The sequence below is a fragment of the Schistocerca serialis genome, chromosome 7 (genome assembly GCF_023864345.2).
Source record: "Schistocerca serialis cubense isolate TAMUIC-IGC-003099 chromosome 7, iqSchSeri2.2, whole genome shotgun sequence".
NCBI classification, from domain to species: domain Eukaryota; kingdom Metazoa; phylum Arthropoda; class Insecta; order Orthoptera; family Acrididae; genus Schistocerca; species Schistocerca serialis.
In genome coordinates, this window is record NC_064644.1 from 416,683,090 (window position 1) to 416,706,738 (window position 23,649).

General features: G+C 39.0%; 1 protein-coding gene across 1 annotated transcript in view; it reads right to left on the bottom strand.

The window, feature by feature from the left end:
* Positions 1-2,261: 2,261 nt before the first annotated feature.
* Positions 2,262-23,649, bottom strand: part of LOC126412520 (zinc finger protein 572-like) — a 41,305-nt gene continuing 19,917 nt past the window's right edge. Inside the window, exons 3-4 of the mRNA XM_050082149.1 lie at positions 17,350-17,995; positions 2,262-3,278 (exon numbers count right to left, since the gene is read on the bottom strand). Coding sequence (XP_049938106.1) covers positions 2,996-3,278; positions 17,350-17,995 — 929 coding nt within the window. The 3' untranslated portion in view covers positions 2,262-2,995. The remainder of the gene's footprint in view (positions 3,279-17,349; positions 17,996-23,649) is intronic.

A 23,649-nucleotide genomic window follows, 5' to 3' on the forward strand; every position in this document is an offset into this window, starting at 1 on the left:
ACCATTTTCTGGCACACATATAAGCACTCAAATGTAATTTAAGATGTTTGAATCTAATGCCTCAAGAAATGTAGCACACTGTCAAAATACTGAGAAATAAATATGTGATACCTTGCACGTTCATCAACGTGGTACTTCATTGTGGCAGAAAAACAGTAATTCACATTACAACAAGTAAAAAATGTAACACACAGACCACCCCACAGGAAGAAGCAATTAAATCTTCCAATTGGATACTATCACATTTAGTGATATTGTTAAAAAAACCTTTAACACTAACAGACACTTATAAACTAACACAAAGAAGTAAACATGTTTTTAGTACTTCGTTACTTTCTGTGTTCCCTCAACACTGATATCCCCTATTTTGACAAGATGTTATGCATGAAGTTAAATACACTGCTTATCTTTTTTGTGAGTCATGTAAATAAGACTTGGTGGTTTATAACGCTATTCTAAATTCTGTATCCTTCAATTGACACACAAATAGGTTTCCCTTTATAGTTTTCCTGAACTTTCTACAAAACTGATGACTTAATAAAAATATGTATTTTACAGAAATTCTAGTTTCAAAATTTCTCAGTGAGCTACATGACCTATACCACTGCTCTCACCCATTTAACATTAAATAATGTTTAAAATCATTTCCAGTTTACACACCAAGGAATCAGTCATCCACAGTAGACAGCCATAATATATGTTGAAGTAAACTATAGCTTTGAACATGACTAATCTTGTACTATCATAGAGCCACAAGTATATTTTCTTTTGCAATGCTCAAATTTCTCAGTTATAATACATATTCAATTCACCAACAAATATTGTCATAGTTATTGTTCAGTTACAAAAATTTCGTATTATAAAAATATTGCCATCATTTCTGAATATACAGTTATCAAAAAATTTCTGCATTAAATATGATCTATGAAAACTGTCTTGAACACCTGTGAGACAATGTCAAAGGAGGTTGGTAAATGAAATTAATTTGCACCAAAGTAGTTTTAAAAAATGTGGAAAAGCTAGCTTGCAATACAGTATATTCGCTTACATATGTTCAGGGAAAACAAATAAAATTACATGGTGAGCATCAAATATTATCTTGTGTGTAATAAGCAGCTACAGAGAGAGAGACATTGAATAAACACTTAGGTGCAAAAAAATTGATACAGTGCACTCACCAACAAGAAGGATGTTGGTTCACTTACAGAAGAACATACATTGCATTTTAGAATATACCTTCAAACATCCATTTAAAAACACTACTGTCTGTATGTTACAACTACGTCAATTCTTCCAGGACAAGAGTAATGATTTGATTAGCTATACTTTAGATATCTGTGACTTTTGAAGACTTTCCTGCGTCTTATTGTGTGGAAATCATAAAAAGTTTATGTAACAAACCATAATTATGTCAATATTTTCAGAAATCAAAATTCCTATTTAAAATAAATTAACTGGCAATAAACAACCAGGACTGTTGCAAAAACAAAAGATTTCTTTCCTTCCAAACCATATCATCATCAATACTGCATGTCTTGCTATGATTTTCAATGTTAAATTATTAAGTATAAGGAGCTTAATTTGTAGATACATATTGGCCATCAATAAACTAATTGAAAATCTAATGCTTCAAACATGTCAACACACCTCTGGTGTTGATAGAGATCTATTTTTCAGGTTTTTCTTTTCGTACTTTGTTTCACTTCAAACTGGAAATCCAAACCCCTGTGATAACATACAACTGCAGACGTCTTTGGACTGACGAGTTGAAATTTTATTCCTTGCCCAAAAATTGAACATATTTAACTAACATTCAAAAACCATGATCCTGATGAAATCTGTTACATCCATCATGAAATTTTCACTGTTTTACAGCAAAATGGTGGTTTCCTCATTGCAAATGAATTATAAATGACTATCTCCAAAACAATTTTTAAGTGCACCAGCAAAAGATATAAAAACATTCAAGTAAATTGTAACACTTGGTACACAAATACCATGTCAACGAATATAGCAGCTGGATGTAAGAAAATATTGAACAATGCTTTAAGACATTCTCAGCAAGTTCTTAAAATGTATTGTAAACTGAATTGTTAGCTGGAAAGATATTAAATGGTTTTGTAAAATAAATAAAAAAAAGGCCTTAGCCTGCAGTTGAACTTTTGCGGAAGTAATTATGAAGGCAGCAATAATATTATACCCTGACAGTTAACAATAATAATCTCAATTTTCCAGTAAGATTTAGCTGTATAAAATTCAATAAGGCTCTTTTTGGGCATTTTGCACTCCAACACGTGCTACAAGTGAATATATAAGTACTTACGAGATAGGTTAAAGGCAACGCAAATATACAGCCATGTTTCTTTCTGCCTTAACACAATTCCTAACACTTAAATCTCTTCAATTTCTATGTTGTTTACTGATGCAAAGTTATCTCACAATGATTAAATAATATTTGATGCAGTCTGCTGCAATGACACTCATGCTGTTTTGTGCCTTACTAGGTATCCTTCGTGCATTTTTGCCTGGATGATGACAGTCATTCTTTCCCCACTTTTCATTTGAAACTAATCCAATTGGCGTCCATTCCTTTCAAAAGTAAAACAAGAATCTGTAAAAGTAACTGTTTTTTTCATAACCAGCTTGACGATGCAATGCAGACTTTTGCATTAGGATAGAAAATTATCTGTTAAACTAGAATTTGGGATTTCCATATGACAATAGCTCACAGATGTGAGAAATCAAATCATTACCACTGGTGCATAAATTCTGTAGCAACAGCTCACATACACGTCAGAAGACCATTTATCAGTAATACTGAACAAGTCAATGGATTTACAAAATGTGTGTGCATGGGCACAATAAAAAAGAATGGTAGAATATGTTTTTATTGTGCCTGTCTGTGACTCAACGCCTCCTCCATATGGTGAGAAGCAAACTAACCTTTCCCTATTGTTTTCCATACTAGACCTGCCACAGTTTCACAAAACGTGTTTCAGACAAAGCACGAAACACCATTGCAGCGTGATGACAGTTCTCCATTGGATCTCTTTCTCTTCTTTTCCATAGCTGTGAAGTTTTCATCACTTGAATCTCCAGTGTTTAAGTTTGGACCTTCTACATGGACACGACTCTCATGTTTCTGAAGAAGAAAGTTTCGGGTAAATGTTGCATCACAGCTGCGGCATTTGAAGGGTCGTTCCCCTGTGTGTGTAAGGATGTGCCTCTTGAGATCTGTTGACCATCCAAATGCCTTGGGACAAAGACGACACGGGTACCTGTATTCAAAAATAATAATAAATTATGGTCAGTTGTTAAAAAAGTCTCTGTTACGAGAGCCTGTTGCAGTAAAGAAGTTAGGATCAATAAACGAAAATATTATAGAAAATTAACTACAATAGTAAAAAATAAAACATATTTTTTAACTTTTTTTACAATGTATACTACTTTGACAATTTAAGCTCGCTTTTATAACTATTTTCAATGTCACAGTTGACATTAATTATCCAAAACTTCAACAACACATAATTAACATTACATAAAATGCTTGTTCAAGCTGTGGCAAGTTAACTGTGAAGAAATAAAAGAACAAACTTCTGTCCATTTTTGCACATACTGAGAGATTGTTACATATTTCCCATGTATTCAAAGATCAGTTCGCCTGTCAGGCGAGCAGCGCATACTCGTTTTACTCTCACTGTACTACTGTAAGCAGCACAAAATGTACATGAATAATTTAATTTTTCCCATGAATTTCTGGCAATATATACGTAATATGTTACTATTTGGAACATAGTTTATGCAAGATCTGGTTAAAACTACACTATGGTACCATATTAAAGGGAACATCACAAGTCACAGTCATTAAATCATCACTTTGTCACCCTAATAAAGTCCCCCAACGTAAAACTGAAATCCTCGTCAAAATGTTGTGCTTTAAAATGTACACAGCTAATTGTGAAGAATCTCAATGGAGCATGCCATTTAACCTAATTCCCTCTGTATTTCTAACTTCAGTTTGTCTGCAAACTGAAGAGTGATCAGGATACTCTCTTCAACCCACTGTAGCAACTACAGGACATTTCACAAAGTTATACAGCCCTTCCAAAAAGCTCCTTTTAAACCAGTGTCTACGGAGTGTTCAGAGGTGCCATGGGAGCTTTCATTTTCCATTAAATACATTCATATTGTAAGGCATACATAAATTAGTTTCTCTCTGAACTAACATCTTAGTATTTGTGTGATAAGATTAATGAATGTTGGTATTTGTTCTACTTTTTCTTTACCACTGCAGTATTGGAATGGTATGATACATTTGGTGACAAGGAATTAACTCAGTTTCGCAAGTTATCAACACGAGAAAGAATTATTTCCTGTTATTACACAGGTAACAAGAAAGTCAAAGACAACACAAACGAAGAACAGGTGACAGTCCTTTTTGATTTTAGCTATGAGGGCACTCAGCCACAGTGTAGGGCATGTTTCTTCCAATATAACTCAAATAAATAAGGACATAAATACTAGACATTAAAGTCTGCACTGTATGAATAAATGACAATGCCACACAAGCCGATCCAGCTACTGCAGACCAAGTTGCCTGGAAACCATATCAACACTATCTGTTGATTTCAGCTCAGGAAGGCTATTTATTCACAAATAGTAAGCAAAGTTTTTGCAATAATTTGTGACATATGCAAATTTCTTGTATACTTACACAGAAGCAAATTTCACAACATAACTGACCATGAGCCACTGGTTACTCTCTCTGGTTCACATTAAAGCTTCACAGATAGAACTGCTTGAAGACTACAGTGGAGGCATCACATTTACATGATTATAAATATTCAGTTCTGTACAGCTAGATTAACCAACATGTCAACACAAATGCATTATCTAGATTTCCAAACACATCCCAACTTTTTAGTCAGGAAACCCTATATTTTCACAAATATACACATTATTGAATACTGCGGAAGGGTTTTCATACAAACAGAATGGAAAATCTCGAAGGATCCGAATGCATCTTCTCCACCAAGGTTTAAACTATTTCCTTGTGGAATAGACTACAATGTAGTTATAGGAGTGCTACTACACACATCATGTTATTTATGGTTATTAAATAAGCTAAAGCTTTTTTATCTAGCTCCACTGAATTTGAAACTGGCATTAAAATTTGCATATTTGCCCAAGTTTTTGAACTGTAGCCACTGCCTGAAAATCACCCTTTTTTCAGGAGAGTTTGAAGGTTGGTAGGAGTGCCTGAGAATGTTTAATTCTCACATCATGGTATCATCATATGATCCAGTGAGGGCCTTTCAAGTGTTCATCACACGATCTACTTCCGGAGGCCAAATAAAAGGTCTTCATTTTTAAGATATTTTCTTATAAAAAATAGTCCTTTTTCTACACTTCTCAAATCACTTTCATGATAGCCATATTGTGATACGCTTCAAGCTAGCAATCTGCTATTAACAGAAAAATGCCAACACCACCTCTCATTACTATACTAATAACATAAATAACTTCGCTAAATTTGTGGTGAAGTGACATTTACTTTGATAAAGCGTTCAATTGTGTCTTCTATGGAAAAAGTGCATACTGTTTGTACTCTAGCTCTAAGATGGAAGACTACAACAGAAAATGGACATCTCATACAGTGTACTACATGTTTGTCCAACCTCAATGCACAAACAATTGGGGAAGTATTTGTATGTCATTCAGACTGCTGATATTTCAATGGGAGTCTACTAACTGTATTAATACTAATGACTTATTATTGTATGATTCTTCCTATGAACAAAGGAGATTTTATGAAGATAACATCAAAAGCTGTATATCCTACACTTTGATTAAAATAACTTTTAGACTGACGGGTACCAGTGGTTGCAAACAGAGTAGCCAGCTGGTATACAACACACCACATGTTCGTACAAACAGTAATTGTGCACGAAAAAAAGCTGTTACCAACTGTACAAACCGTCGTCGTCAGTGGTAGGGAGCATAATGGTGGTAGTTGCAATAGCTGTGTATTTGGCTCTCATTCATTCCCCCACCCATCCCCACCTGGCCTCCTCCCATCCCTACAGCCTGTGTCCCTCACAAGGCTCTAGAAGTACCAGCTGGACAGGCAGCACAATCAGCACGTGAAGCCTGAGAAATATTTCCAACTGACTGATGCCCAGCTCTGTCGTATCGGCCGCCGCACAGCAGCCATCAACTCGGCGCGGCGTGCTACAATACGCGCGGCACACAGCGAGTACAGCTGGCGACGCACACGATGTCAACAACTGGCGCCACTGGACGCATCGTCGCGGGGTTAGCGGCAGCGTACACACACCACTATCGATACGAATTACCCTGGTGGCGCTGCCCTTGCCACCAGAGTGAGCAACCGTATAAGGGCGCCATCTACCAACACACTGATTGGCCGGACCTGCGGATTTAAGCGAGCTTCCCGAGCCCGTTTAACCAGTTCAATCTTCGCTGACTGTGTTACTACCCGGCTGCTGGATTCACGGCGACCGAACCGTACTGTGGCCTCCCTGGTTGGAAACTTGCGACGCGTCGGTATCGACTGGTTGGCAGTGGTCTGGACTTGTATTCTCTACTAGTGAGTCTGATTTCTCCTTGGCGCTACAGCCAGCGAAGTGTTGTGTAGTCGAACTTAAGTTTTGTTTTGAGTGGCAGAAGGTCAAATAAATTTGGTTATCACGGAATATTTGTTGTGTTATAATGCGGACGTAACACAACAAGCTCCTACTACTCAACTCACTGAAAAGCCAAAATTCACTTCAAATTTTTCACGATATCCTAATAAACATTCAGACATAGGTTATAACAACATGATAAAAGTTTCTATTACAACAGACTTCGAGAAAGAAACTAACGTTTTGTGAAAATCTGTTGTTTTGTTTCTTACAATCAGTTTTAACAATGATTACAGGGTGTTTAAACCATTAGACAAATTGTTTCTCCTATACATATTCTCTTTCCTTATATATAATTTTAAACAAAACCTGTACACAAAACTATGTGCTGTTTTGCTTTCTTACTCCCAGTTGGTTTTAGCAGAAAACAAAGTTGTGTTTATGGCTTATCAGCTTAAGATCAGAAAACTATTATGGAATCTGAAGCGTCCAAAACTATGTAATCCTACCCTTTTGCAGATTAAAACTATATCAAATATTGTTACTGAAGCTACCATCCTCACAGATCCAGCAGTAGGAGAGGTCTCTCTTTCCCTGTACACCAATAAACCCAACCGATTTACCTATTCAATGGAGGCAACTTCAGCTCCCATCAAGGTTTGGTTGGCAAGAATAATAAAACAGGATCAAGGTCAGAGAGGGGAAGAGCAAATTGACATAGAGAGCAGGAAGGAGGTAATAGACAGAGAGGCAGAGGAGGATGTAGAGAGAAACAGAGAGAGGGGTGGGGGGAGGTGGTCAGAGAAATGGGGGGAGGGGGAGCAGATTGATGGACAGAGGGGGGGGGGGGGGGGGAGGAGGAGATGGACAGGGGGAAAGGGGAAAGGAGATTAGGACACACATCGTATTTCCAAAAGTAATTATCATTTGCGAAGCTTCGCTGGATTCGCTAGTATAATATATGCCCCACAATGAATTTGCTGTTGCAAATGGTAACAGAACTGACCAACAGGAGTAGTTCGTTAAAACTGAAGGTAACCTCACATACTACAAAGATGAGATTAGTCAGATGCAATGAATACAATGCAGAATCCTGATCCTGATCCATGGCAACTGTTCGCTGTCGCTTTGTATATCTTAATGGAGAATTTTCCTCAGAATCAGCCACCATTAATAGAAGAATATTTTTTTTATTTTTTTATAAAGTATAAAACTATTTTTACACGGCCACAATCCCATCATGTCAAGGTTTGACAAAACAGCGTAACTACACATGATCAGTCATCCGTCCAAACATCTTAACTATTGTGTAATAAAATCACAGGGAGTAGACAAAAACAATGAAATACCAAAAACACATCACAGTAACATGCCCAATGCAGTGTACAAAAACAATTGGCATTCAAAACAGCTTCTAGACATCTCGAAATGAATAACAATAAGTCCTATGTCATTTTAAAAGTAATTTTATACTACACTTCCTGCAAAACAGTGGCAAGTTCAGTTAACAGTGATGGAGGTGATAGCGATTATACATTCTTCTCTCCAAAATAGACCACAAAGGCCTCATAATATTGAGGTCTGGTGATTTTGGTGTACAGGGGAGATGCGACAATTCACAAAATCGGTCCTGGATGATGGGAGCTGTGTAAACAGGGGCCCTCAAATCTTGGAACACATCATCATCGGAGGAACAAATATTGTAAAATGGGATGGATTTGATCAGCCAAACAGGTCACACAATCCTTGGCAGTAATCCATCCTTGCTGAGTGGCCATGGAGCTCACGGAATACCATAATATGGCTGTGCAGATTATCACTGAACCCCCACCATGCTTCACTTGACAACATGCAGTCTGCATAGGAAGCATGGTATGGTGTATTCCAAATGTAAACTCGGCCAGAAGTTGGAAACAATGTGCAAAAAGACTCATCCGAATAAACTACTTTCTTCCATTGCTCTGTAGTCCAGATTTTATGGCTTCAGCAACACATTTTCCTGTCAAGAGGCATTTGCATCACTGGTGTGCGGTTTTAGAATTCCATCTCTCCTGCAATTCCCAGGTCACAGAGTTCCCTTCACATTGTTTTGGTACTCACAGGATTTGCTAGTATGACTTTCATTTCTGTAGATATTTTGGGTGCTGTTGGCCTCTTATTTTTCGTCACAATCCTCTTCAATGACGGTCTGTCAAACACTCAACATACGCTTTCATCCATGTCTTGACTTAGCAGATAACTTTTTCCACTTTCCCTACACACAAAGTAAATCTTCAATATGACGACTCTTTACCAATACAAAAGAAACATATCAAATACAAGACTGTGGATATTTTAAAGTTACTCTCACAATATTAGGATTGCTATCTGTTTACTGCTTCCTGTTCAAGGGAATGGCCATGCAAGAGACAAACATCATTTGCAAAAAAAGTGACCAGAGGTATTTATTCACTCATTGAATGAAAATATCATGCATCGGTCATTGATAGAGCCAAGTGTACAACTGACACTGGGTATTAAAATTGATGCTTATGAAGAATTTTTGTATGAGTTTAAATGTAAATGACATTGCTTTCACTCGCATACTTAAAGATAACAAGACCGTTTGAAAAGTAAATGAAAGAAAGACTTTTTAAAGACAGTTTCGACATGGAAAAAATAGCTTTTTTTTTTATGGAATGAAGGTACAAAGGGAAATGGAGTGCTGTCATCACAAGTGAGTAATGCTGGACATGGAAAACTGGTACTTTTGCAACAGCATACCAGAGGCAGACCACAACAACACACTGCAAATGTATTAGAATTTTAATGTTTAATTTTTTTAGTCACACATACACAAAGATCATACCTAAAAAACGAGAGCCAATCAATAAATTTAAAATTCATTTACAGGTCCTGTGACCAGAAAAACACAATGAAATTATATCCTAATGACCCCCTCATTCAACTTTGAAATTTTTAAACAAGACTATCTGTGACAGAAAATTACAAAGTAATTACTACTAGATAGTATTTGAAAATGGAAGTTTTAAAATAGTTACATGAAATGCACTGGCACACATGAGGGTCCATTCTTCTTCTACTGCCACCGCAGCCAAGGCTACCACAACATTTCACAAGGCACCATCGAGAGCCATCGCTATTCGACTCACCCGCATCACCACGATGCAGCATGTCACCAGCTGCCTGGTGGCAGCACGATCAACATCAGAAAATAGCATTGCACTGGGGCCCACACACACTGCTAACGGTCAGCATCACCTCGACCACACCGACCAACAAACCTTCACAGAACTCCGGAGTGAAGACCACTAACTCTCATTTAATATCTCGGACTCTGCTCTTGGAATGAATCACGATTTGTATCTTGGGCTGGGTCTGGCTTGTACTCTGGACTTGTACGGAATAAACCGTTCGCATTAAAACAGTTAGAACTTTGTGTGTGAGCTTAGTACACAAGTGGCAATGAGCGCAGTTAAGACTCGCACGTTTCTCACCAATTTGATGACAACCATCATGTCCCTGGTGGTGGTACTACAAAGTTAACTGCAAAAGCAGCTGAAAAAGCCAGTGATGTTTGGAACTCCAACAGCACGAACACGTGGCCATGTCGGACAAGGAATTGACCAGACTTTACTGGCAAAGCCATGGCAACTGCTGGTCCATCTGCCTCCCTTCTCCAGCTACAATGAGTCTGCAGAGGGCTGGGAGGCATACGAGAAGCATTTTGGGCAATACTTCGCCACCTTCAAGGTAACAGACGGAAACCAATAAGGCTCTTTTTCTGTTGTGGACTACGCCCCATATCTACCACTTGTTCAGAAAGTGTGCCCTGTTTCAGGAATCCACTTCCCTATCATTTCACGAAATTTTTTGCTTACTGGTGTCTTATTATTGCTGGCATACTCATATAATTTCCTGAATGGTGGAATTTCATCAGTGCAGGAAGCAACCTCATCAATCGTATCACGCTTGGGTTACAGTCACCTGTACCGGATCTTAGTTTTCCATCCTCTCCACCAGCCCTTGAGGCACCTTCTCTTTCTATGGTCCGGCTTTCTACACTGTGCTCCCCCACATCTCCAATGTCTTTACCCCCACAATAGTCAAGGACCAGTGGAAGACATAGTCCTTCAATGGGCAAAGTAGTCGGGTGGACTGCAGAAACTGCCCCAGCATATTCCTACTTCTGCCCCAGAGAGGAGCCAGACATCCACACAACTCTCACTCTGCAGTCCCTGACAGCTGGTGTCACACTGCAAAGTGTGCCTTCTCCAGCCCTACCACAAATAGGGAGCTTCTGCCTGTGTTGTGGGCGGTGGTATCTGATGACCAGGAGGCCTTCCTGCATATTACATGGCAGCCCATGGTACAGGGGAGGGACAGTGCTACTGCTCATCTTGTATCGCTGTCGCCTGACTATAATATTTTGCACTGCAACAAAGCAAGCCTTCACTATTCAACTCACCCATGTCGGCGCCAGGTGGCTGCCAGATGGCAGCATGATCAAGTGTCAGAATAAAACACTGCATTGTGGCTTGTGCACACCACCGACTGTCAAGGCAGCACCACCGCCATACACTGCTCACCAAATTCATATTACACTCGAATGGAGAGCATTCAATCTCATTTGGGTATTGTATTTCCTTTTATTAACTGGGGACTCCACTCCTGGGATGAAATTTAATGTGTATCATGGACTTGGCCTGGCTTGTACTCTGGACTTATTAGATATGTTTGAACTGTGTGCACATTCAAATGGTTAGAACTTTTTTCATGTTCTCATTTCTGTGTGGACTGACTACACTTCTATATTTCCACTGGCTTAGAGTGGATATCAACACTGAAAGATTAATGCAATGCTATAAAGGGCATACTACTGACACCAGACATAATTTTAATTGTATGCCCCTTGGCACCATTCTCAGCTGCAGCCATGTGCTGCTGTGTAGGCACTGGTTTATCTAGCTTGGAAAAGCAAAGACCATATCTCTTTCCCCATGAAAAATATTATTCTCCAAACCAAAATCCCATTTCATGCCCCTCTTTACAGACAGATGTATCAATGCAGTATTGGTTTGAAGAAATTCAGGGTATGTAATGCTTGCTGACCAACAGCAAAGCCATAGCTCTTACCACAACAGGTCCCATAAACTTGATTGTGCACCTGGGCTGTGTAGGCAACAAGCACTGTAGGCTAGTCCGGCTTACCAGCACCCATAGACCTACTCTTCAATAATACTCCTTTTATAATCAGTATCACATTATAAAGTCATAATGGCTGCAGTTTATAATAACCCTAAATTAGGTTTCACAACTAATGCAAACTTTCTGTTATAAACTTATTCTGTGTTAAGAAAAAATGATTTTAGAAAAATGATACCTTTTTTGTGTTTTGAAATTTCTGTAAATGAGATTTACAATGCCAATATTTGTGCTTATAACTTGTTAAATTTTCATCAACAGCAGACAAATACACGTCAAGATAATTTAAAGTGAGCAATTCCTTGTGAGGACGCCCAAAACTCTGACCACCTTCTGTTTCTTGGGACAGGAAATGTTGCTGAGATACTGAACACATTTTGCTGAATTGTTCGCCTTTTGAAACCTATAATTCATCAGTTCTGTATAGCAAACCATGCCTTTTCAGATTATGTATGTTCATATTGTGTGTACCTCGTAGGTTCGGAAATCAAATAAACATTTACTTTGCCATGCACACTGTCTGCCAGTCCCTGGGGCAGTAAGTGTTGCTGAGAAACTGCATGAATTTTGTTGCAATGTTCGCCTTTTGCAACATCTGATATATCCATTCATTATTCGTGTCCATCAGATAAGATACGTTTGTCTCTTTTGTCTTGTGTAAGTTAGGAAATCAAACTGCATCTAATAGATTGACTCTTTAAGCTGAAAGGAACCAGGGGCAGCTGAAGAAGAGCAGCTGACGACAGCACTGGCAGGAATACTGAAATGCAGACAACAATGAGTTGCCATTCTAAAGTGCATGTTTACTTGCTACCGCACCCATGCATACATAAATGCCCTTAGCTGTCAGACCTTTCTACTTGCCGGGTGTAAAAGGATGCCTATATCCTTCTGAACATTCTATCTGCTAGGTGTACATGTACACCTCTGTCTGGACACATTACCTAAAGGGCACACATGTATGCCCACAGCCGCGAAACATTTAAACACAAGGTCAAAATAAGTTTTCACATAAGCAGCAAACAATTCTTACGGCTAAAATAGCCCACCCTTCTTACCACATTTTGGTATATATATAAATTAACTGATGACAACTGCACCTGATATGCACAGAGCAAACAGGAAGAGACTTTGAAATTTAATATGAATAGCACACCAATGAACTATGTTTAATAAATCTAAATTAAACCCATCTTCACTGGGCACAAAATAGCCATTCAGTTACTGATACAAGAAAACAACCTCCTTATCATACACATTGTAGACATGGAATTTAAAATGGACATCTGGAACAATTTTGGGATTCTCACCAATAACCAGAGATTTTCAACAATAACCACAAAACACCTCACACCTCACTTAGTAAACAAACCTATATTCAGAAATTTAAAAAAAAAAAAAAAAAATTAAACTCTAAAAACTGTGACACCAAACACCCCATTCCAATCCCCCACCCCCCAAACACACACACACACACACACACACACACACACACACACACACACACAAAAACGCACTCCTTATGCACCGATAATTTGTCATTGTCATTAAGTGAAGGCAACAAAATGCTAAGCTCTAATGACTAGCTCACAAACAATTTTTATTTACTTATTTGCCTGTGGAACATTCAGAACAACAGTATTGGATATATCAAGATAAAGGACTGGATATGTCAAGACACATTACCGAAATAATATATAAATATGTAAAACATAAACAGCATTGGGTAGGATTAGGTGTGGATAGGGCAAAAAGTTGGCCATGGGTTAATCAAAGGAGCCTTTCTAACATCCACCTTAGTCACTTGAAGAACCCATGTAAAACCCAAATCAGTATGGCTCCTGCTGAATACAAGTCCCAAGCATTAAGCTTGGTACAGCCATGATATGAAATAAACAATAATAAACTAGCTAAATGTCATTTCAGTGCCAAGAAGTATTGACTTATGTCACACTCTCTCGTTTGTTTATATTCTGTAAAGCATGTGCATGATGTTTACCTATGGAAGAGTGTGTGTAGTGTTATTCATTAACACAAATGTTGAACATAAACAATGTTTTCTAAAATGATCTATCCACCATGTGTAATCCAATGGGATCAAATACCTGTAAGTAATATCATCAAGTTGACCTTTATCATATTATTATATAAATTACTCCAGGTACTTCGTCACATACTGTTGTTACCCATTTCATTCATTTTCTCCCTTGCCACAGCTACAAAATACTCTCAACTATTACTAAGAGGTGACTTCAAACTGGTAATGGGAAAATAAAAATTCTACCATCACAAAAGGCAACCAGTGCAGTTATTTCTGAAACATCTATAAATCACAGACATAGTCTTCCACATCTACAGGGTGGTCCATTGATCGTGACCGGGCCAAATATCTCACGAAATAAGTGAGAAACAAAAAAACTACAAAGAACGAAACTTGTCTAGCTTGAAGGGGGAAACCAGATGGTGCTATGGCTGGAGCACTAGATGGTGCTGCCATAGGTCAAACGGATACCAACTGTGTTTGTTTTTTTAGTAGGAACCCCCGTTTTTTATTATATATTCGTGTAGTACGTAAAGAAATATGAATGTTTTAGTTGGACCACTTTTTTCGCTTTGTGGTAGATGGCGCTGTAATAGTCACAAACATATGGCTCACAATTTTAGATGAACAGTTAGTAACAGGTAGGTTTTTTAAATTTAAATACAGAACGTAGGTACGTTTGAACATTTTATTTCGGTTGTTCCAATGTGATACATGTACCTTTGTGAAGATATCATTTCTGAGAATGCATGCTTTTACAGCGTGATTACCTGTAAATACCACATTAATGCAATAAATGCTCAAAATGATGTCCGTCAACCTCAATGCATTTGGCAACATGTGTAACGACATTCCTCTTAATAGGGAGTAGTTCGCCTTCCGTAATGTTCGCACATGCATTGACAATGTGCTGACGCATCTTATGAGGCATTGTCGGTGGATCACAATAGCAAATATCCTTCAACCTTCCCCACAGAAAGAAATCTGGGGGTGTCAGATATGGTGAACATGCAGGCCATGGTGTGGTGCTTCGACGACCAATCCACCTGTCATGAAATATGCTATTCAATACCGCTTCAACCGCAAGCAAGCTATGTGCCGGACATACATCATGCTGGAAGTACATCGCCATTCTGTCATGCAGTGAAACATCTTGTAGTAACATCGGTAGAACATTACGTAGGAAATCAGTATACACTGCACCATTTAGATTGCCATCGATAAAATGGGGGCCAATTATCCTTCCTCCCATAATGCCTCACCATACATTAACCTGCCAAGGTCACTGGTGTTCCACTTGTTGCAGCCATCGTGGATTTTCCATTGCCCAATAGTGCATATTATGCCAATTTACGTTACCGCTGTTGGTGAATGACACTTCGTCGCTAAATAGAACGCGTTCAAAACATCTGTCATCATCCCGCAATTTCTCTTGTGCCCAGTGGCAGAACTGTACGTGACGTTCAAAGTCGTCGCCATGCAATTCCTGGTGCATAGAAATAGGGTACGGGTGCAGTCGATGTTGATGTAGCATTCTCAACACCGACATTTTTGAGATTCCCTATTCTCGCGCAATTTGTCTGCTACTAATGTGCGGATTAGCTGCAACAGCAGCTAAAACACCTACACAGATGTTTCAAATGTGGCTGAACGCTTCTTGTTTCCTTAAATAACGTAACTATCCAGCGAACAGCCCGGACACTTGGATGATGTCATCCAGGATACCGAGCAGCATACATAGCACATGCCTGTTGGGCATTTTGATCACAATAGCCATACATCAACACGATATTGACCTTTTCCGCAATTGGTAAACGGTCCACTTTAACAAGGGTAATGTATCACGAAGCAAATACGTTCACACTGGCGGAATGTTACGTGATACCACGTACTTATACGTTTGTGACTATTACAGCACCATCCATCACAAAGCGAAAAAAGTGGTCCAACTAAAACATTCATATTTCTTTACGTACTACACAAATATATAATAAAAAATGGGAGTTCCTATTTAAAAAACACAGTTGATATCCATTTGACCTAAGGCAGTGCCATCTAGTGGGACAACCATAGCGCCATCTGGTTTCCCCCTTCAAGCTATACGAGTTTCGTTCTTTGTAGTTTTTTCGTTTGATGCATATTTCGTGAGATATTTGGCCCGGTCACTATCAATGGACCACCCTGTATAATGAAAGAAAGTTTTAATGATTTCTTCATTGCAGAAGAGACACGGATAGTACTGGAAAGATTAATAAAGGAAGGGCAGGTCACATCAGAACCACATGTGTGAGTAAAAGGACAGACAAAGATGAAGGGGGAGGTGGCACTGCTATTTTAGATGAGCTGAAGTGTGATGACTGGCTTGGTCACTCGGTGTATTGTTAACGAATCTACACAGACCATTATATCAGTTAGCACAGTTTCCATCACTCTGGCCAAAATAGAGCTTTGCTGAATACACCAATGCATAAAGCAAAAAGCACACTGGACAATAAGCATCTTGGTGACACAATAAAACACCTAATCCCTGTGTTCCAACAAAATAGCAATGGAGCACATGAAATAAAGTCAGCTTGCTCTGGAAAATGCAAATCCAAACAGTCAAGCAACACAACAAGTCCAGCACATGATATTCCTTCGCTTCTGTGCAGCACCATCAAGTGACACTGTATGTAACTTAAAAAGACACCAGATTAAAATAATCTTTCAGGCACCTAAGAAAATCAATGAAATGTACCCTATGAAGGATAGACATGGCATCAAAGTTCCAGGTGTTCGTAACATTCCACAAATGTGGCAGCGGTTATGTGAGACAGTCCATTCAAAACCTAATCAAGTGTTTTACTGTGTGTTAGTGGCACATCAAATGAAATTTAGAAAAATCTGCAGTTGGTAAAACAGCATGACCACACTTCAAACTACTGTAACTCAATCATTGAACAGGCTATAAAAATTAGAATGTGTGTTAACTTTAACAGACATGGGACTTGTATTCAACAAGCGAAAAGTGGGAACTTGATAACAGGAGGCTGAATAGGAGTATATCCCTTTTTATACATCATTACAGAAATGAAAATGCTTCAAGTGGCATTTCATCACTAGCACTGATGTGGTTGCAGTGGGTACTACTATTACACTTACATCAGTGTGCATAATTCCATTACTTCCCTGGCAAAGACAATGGCGGATGTTGTAAAAGGTTCTGATTTTCACAGAGAATTAATGAGACAAGTGCAACAGGAACATTTAATACCACTTTGTAATATGCTTTCATGACACAGGCAAATAGAGAGTCATGCATGATGTCAAGTAATGACTTTCTGCATAGTGGGTGCATACAACATGGCAGTATTGGAGGTCACAGAACAAATGTACTTTAAGACGGCCAATCTATTTATCCTTTTAACAACAGTAAACAGTTTAAGTGTAATAAATGAAAACAATGGAAAAAATTACCTCCTTTTGCCTGCAGATTTTTCCTCTGTCACTGCAACATTCTCCATCTGGTCTTGTTCTTTGATTAGGGTAGAACATATTTTCTTGGGATTTTTCTGTTTTCTGCTAGAAGAACACTTGCGTACATTTTCTGTACATTCCTTCATCACTACAATGTTTTCACCTGCACAAGTCCTACCACTGCTAGTACTAGACAAATCGAGGGCAGATTCACACAGTGCACTCCTGGAAGCAGCAAGCCTCATGATACAGTTCTCCAGCCGGGTCTGCAGGTCAAGCCTCGCAAGAGCTGCTTCTTTCTTATCAACTGCGGGTGTTGTTTCACAGAAGGAACTATTTGGTGAGATCCTGGTACTAGTACTCTCACAAATAGGAGAAGCTGTGGACGAGAGAGGCGAACAAGATTCCAGTGACGATGGCTGTGTGTCAGCAACTTGACCGCTAGTATGTTTCAATGCTGTCTCCAAAATGCTTTCTTTCTCTTTTCCTTTATATCTGTGGAAACAGTGAAGCTCGCCAACATTTTCACTTGGGGCTTCGCCATCAGGTTTTCTTTCCAGGACATGTTGTGCAAAATGCTGTAGTAAGAGAGATGCTGAACTGAAGCTTGCCTTGCAGTCTGAGCATTCCAGGCAACGTAAGGATTCTGAAAATAAGATATTTTGTAAGATCATTAAGTATGCTTGACATGTTTCATATAACTGTTAATAAAGAACACTATGTGTCTTACACATTGTATTCAACTGCTGGATTATAGACTTATGAGAACTCTACAACTCTAACTTGATTTCACATTGTTGTACTAATTGCAAAAATGCCAACATTTGGAAATGAGTGTAACCTTCCAAGAAGTACATAAAAGATTTGTACGGCAATGTAACCCTCTTGGCCCATAGACTGCCTCTGTGCCAGTACCATTATTTCCTAGTGAAAGGGTTCAGTCTCATACTCTGATTCAGTCAATGGGCCAAGGGAGTTACATTACGGTATAAATCTCTTCTGTACTACTTGGGAGGTTATAATCATTTCCAAATTGTGGCACTTTTGCAATTAGTACAACAATGTGAAATCAAGTTAGAGTTGTGGAGTTCATGTAAGTCTATAATCCAGTATGAACTTTTTTTACAAGTGCAGGTGTTTAAGGAACATGTGGAGCCACTGAAATAAGAAAAGTATAGTAGCTAATTATATACAGAAGTCACCAAAGTGCTATGTAATAGTTCTTCTTACTGTGTTGATACAGAATTTGAAACAATACATATATCATCACAGAGGCATGTACAAAGCACTGCTACTCGACTGGTAGTGGGGAAGATGTGGCATAGGTGTAACAAGTGCACTTTAACTGTCAAGGCTCTTCTTTTGCTGTGTGGATTATAGGTTCACAAAAGTGGAAGACTGCGAAATGCTTATGTGATTCTCAAAAGTAACCCACTGGCCCAGTTTTCAGGGGAAGTATGTTAAACAAGAACAGAAATAATTATAATATTTAACATATATTCAATAACCCTTTCTTTCACTAGTGTGGATGCTTGAATTGTGACTGTAGCTATGAGCATGCATTCAACCATCAGTAAAGCTTTGTGCAACTTGATGGATAAAGTGCATTACTAAAATACAAAATTATCTTCTATTTCACAGATAAGTAAATACAAAACATTATCTGGAATGAACGTTTAATCACAGGCAACAGCTCATGAGTGTCTGCCAAATGAACAGGGTGTGGTGGTCGTGGTACAAGAGAGGGCGCTTGTAAACCAACAACTCCCCCCCCCCCCCCCCCCCAACTCTAAAGTGCAGACCTCAGAATCACAATTTTACAACACACAGGTTACACACCTGTTTGGTGTACAGCAGACTTCTCATTTTATAACTACAGGGAGCCCCACATAAAACCAGTACACCTAACATAAAAGTTAATCATCTCTAGTTGAATTGCTTGTGAAGTGGTAAAACTGTTTCAAAAGTTGGCTACACTGCATTTTATCAGAGTTGAGTGGAGCTGTGTGTTTGTGTGTCAGTTACGAGAAGCTCATCTTGTTGACTTGTTACAGAAATGGGGCAGTTTGCATCAGAGCAGCGAATTGATGTTGTGGAGTATTACGTAAGGACAGGTTCCATTAGAGTTCATTATTGTAACTGGCTATTTAATAGCAAATACTAACAGTTACTTTGACCCCTCACTTTACTTTATGTTGGACGAGGCCTGGTTTCATTTGTCAGATAATGTAGACTCCAAGGATTGCAGATAATGGTCTCAGGACAACCCTCATATTTTGCATGAGGATCCTCTAAACTCAGAGACGATAGATGTTTGTCTGGCATGCAATTATTGGCCCCATATTTTTCAATTACACCTTAAACAGTACCAGACACCCAGATTTTTTATTTCTCTATGCACATCCAACCAAGGTATGGCCCACATCACCAATGTGTTCCCTGAAGACAGATGTAGAGACCTCTGGTGCCCAAGGCCCCTGGACTAAAACACTGTGTGATTTTTATTCATGGGACACACTAGAAAAGCAAAGTGTATGTTGGCAATCCTTGCACAATAAATTATCTTAAACAGATTACTAGATAAATTAACAACATCACATCAGCAGTATTACAGCGCGTTAAAGAGTAACGTCATCACACAAAGTCAGCAATGCCTGGATGCCCACGGCCAACACTTCAAGCATATCTTATTAACAGGTGACCAGTTTTTAACATTACCAATTATTTTTTAGCTAGTTCACTGTTACTTCACTCTCAGGCATGAGGTGTATTGGTGTTACGTGGGACACCTTGTATAACAGATTAAACATGGAATACAACATTTATTAATATACATCTCCTACATCTGAATTTAATTTTTTATCCCTCTATGATGATCATTTTTATTCAATGTTGAATTTTCTTACACTACTAGACACCATGATCTGCAATTCCATTAAAATGCATATATAGGCAATTCTAAACTGACACAGACTACAACAATGAGAAATATTATATGAGGGCGAGTCAAATGAAAACCTTAAATTTGTGCTGTTATCTTGTAAGATGGTAAGCGTGCTACAACCAGCGTGCAGAATGGTCTGTAGGTGGCAGCATAGTGCAGATGCACACACACTGTCGCAGTATCAGTAAAAAGATGGCCGCCCCATTTGCAACTTGCACCAGGGAAGAACAGTGTTCTGTTATTCGGTTTTTGCGTAGTGAAGGTGTGAAACCTATTGAAATTCATCGGCGAATGAAGGTTCAGTACGGTGATGCGTGTTTGTCACAGCAGCAAGTCTACGAATGGAATAGGAAGTTCGCAAATGGTGTGACTTCGGTGGAAGATGCTCCTTGTCCAAGTCAGGCACGAGTTGTGACTCCACAGAACATTGCAGCAGTTGAAGCCATAGTGAATTGAAACCGCCAAGTGACACTGAATGACACTGCAGCATGTTTACAGATTAGTCATGGGTCAGCACACCACGTTGTGCATGATGTGCTCCAGTTTCACAAAGTGTCTGCAAGATGGGTGCCACGGCAGCTGACTCCTGAAATGAGAGAATGATGTGTTGATGCTTATGAAGAACTTCTTCAGCGATTTGAACGAGAAAGTGATGGCTTCCTTGCAAGAATCGTTACTGGGGACGAAACCTGAGTTCACTTCCACCAACTGGAAATGAAGAGAGCAAGCAAGGAATGGTGCCATTCCTCATCACCAAAACTAAAGAAGTTATGTACACAACCATCAGCAGGGAAGATTATGGTGACACACTTTTGCGACGAAAAAGGCATCATTTTGGAGCATTACATGCCTAGAGGGACCACTGTCACCAGCGCATCATACACACACAGATCTACTAAAAAAACATCTGCGGCCTGCAATAAAATCAAAGTGGCGTGGATTGCTGTCAGTAGGTGTCCTTTTGCAACATGACAATGCAAGGCCCCACACTGCCCGTACAACAGTTGCAACAATCACAGTCCTGCATTTTGAGTGTCTTCCTCATCCACTATACTCATTACACCTTGCCCCAAGTGATTTCCATATGTTTGGACCACTCAAAGACGCAATGGGAGGAAAGAAGTTCCGTTCTGATGAAGAGGTACGCCACGCGGTGCACGAGTGGCTGCGCGGAATACCAAAAGAATTTTTTTCTAAAGGAATTTATGCACTTTGTAAGCACTGGAGGACTTGCATTGAGCGTGGGGGAGATTATGTTGAAAAGTGATACAGCTTTGTACCACTTCTGCACAATAAATAATATTTTAAAAAATATTTAAGGTTTTCATTTGACTCACCCTCGTAGCTTTAGCAACTGCTGTACAACTTATGTTTATTTAGTTGTCATGCCACTTACGAGAAACTCTTCTCATGCGCACCTGCGTTTCTGCATTGATTTAAACTCAAGGGAGAAACAAACCTTGCTGAATAGTGCTGAAACAAAGCGACCTATCTGTTTGTAGTTGTCAATTGTCTGTGCTTGTTGGATACAAACTCACTCTTGGAGACGAGTCATTTTACACGGCAGATCACTGAACCGGCCCCCATAGAAAGTGGTTGTGTCATACAATAAGTGTATTTCTGTCAATCGTGGCAAAACGTTTGTGCAAAATCATCAATAGTCTGAAAAATAAGACATGCATTCTGAACCATTAATACACACTTTATTATCCAGCTCACATTCAACATAACGGACAACACTGTTCATTTTGCAAAACACTTCTACTTGTGTTTTCAGAAAAAATTACAATTCTCCATAATTTTTATTACTTTTTACAAGAGCAAAATTAATGTATTTAATGCTTCATACAGTCAGGTTGCTAAGAGTCACCCTGGGATAGCTCCGCACTGTGCACTCCGACTTGACAACAAAGAGAATATATATATATATCTTAATAGAGGGAAACATTCCACATGGGAAAAATATATCTAAAAACAAAGATGATGTGACTTACCAAATGAAAGCGCTGGCACGTCGATAGACACACAAACATACACACAAAATTCAAGCTTTCGCAAAAAACTGTTGCCTCATCAGGAAAGAGGGAAGGAGAGGGAAAGACGAAAGGATGTGGGTTTTAAGGGAGATGGCAGGTCGACAGACACACAAACGAACACAAACATACACACAAAATTCAAGCTTTCGCAACAAACTGTTGCCTCATCAGAAAAGAGGGAAGGAGAGGGAAAGACAAAAGGATGTGGGTTTTAAGAGAGAGGCTAAGGAGTCATTACAATCCCGGGAGCGGAAAGACTTACCTTAGGGGGAAAAAAGGACAGGTATACACTCGCACACACACACATATCCATCCACACATATACAGACACAAGCGGACATATTTAAAGACCATTGCGTCTTTGAGTGGTCCAAACATATGGAAATCACTTGGGGCAAGGTGTAATGAGTATAGTGGATGACGAAGACACTCAAAATGCAGGACTGTGATTGTTGCAACTGTTGTATGGGCAGTGTGGGGCCTTGCATTATATATATATATATATATATATATATATATAGAGGGAAACATTCCACTTGACTAACATTCTGGCCGTACGCGCAATACCTAGAACAACTAGTATGCGCGTATGGCATAATGGCCAGAATTGAAAAATGTATATATACAAAAATGACATTATCATTACAACCCTTGAGCACCCCGTATTTCAATTGTCAAATATTACCAACTTTGATGAACAATTGACGAACTTATTAAACATTGATCAAAAATTGCACTAAGTCCCATACGGATCTCCATGTTGACGGACTTTAACTTTTGTTGCTTAATCTAATCCGAATTATTCTAAGTCCGAAAACCGTCAAAAATTTGAACTTCCAAAATCAACAAACCGACTTCTGTCCATGATGTACCCTTGTCTACAGATGATAAATACCAAATATTACTTTCATTGATATGTTTCCATATATATATATATATATATATATATATATATATATATATATATATATATATAGGGAAACATTCCACGTAGGAAAAATATATCCAAAAACAAAGATGATGCGACCCACCAAACGAAAGCGCTGGCAGGTCGACAGACACACAAACATACACACAAAATCCAAGCCCCCGCAACAAACTGCCGCCCCACCACCAGGAAAGAGGGAAGGAGAGGGAAAGACGAAAGGATGCGGGCTCTAAGGGAGAGGGCAAGGAGCCACCCCAATCCCGGGAGCGGATAGACCCATCTTAGGGGGAAAAAAGGACGGGTATACACTCGCACACACACACATATCCATCCACACATATACAGACACAAGCAGACATATTTAAAGACAAAGAGTTTGGGCAGAGATGTCA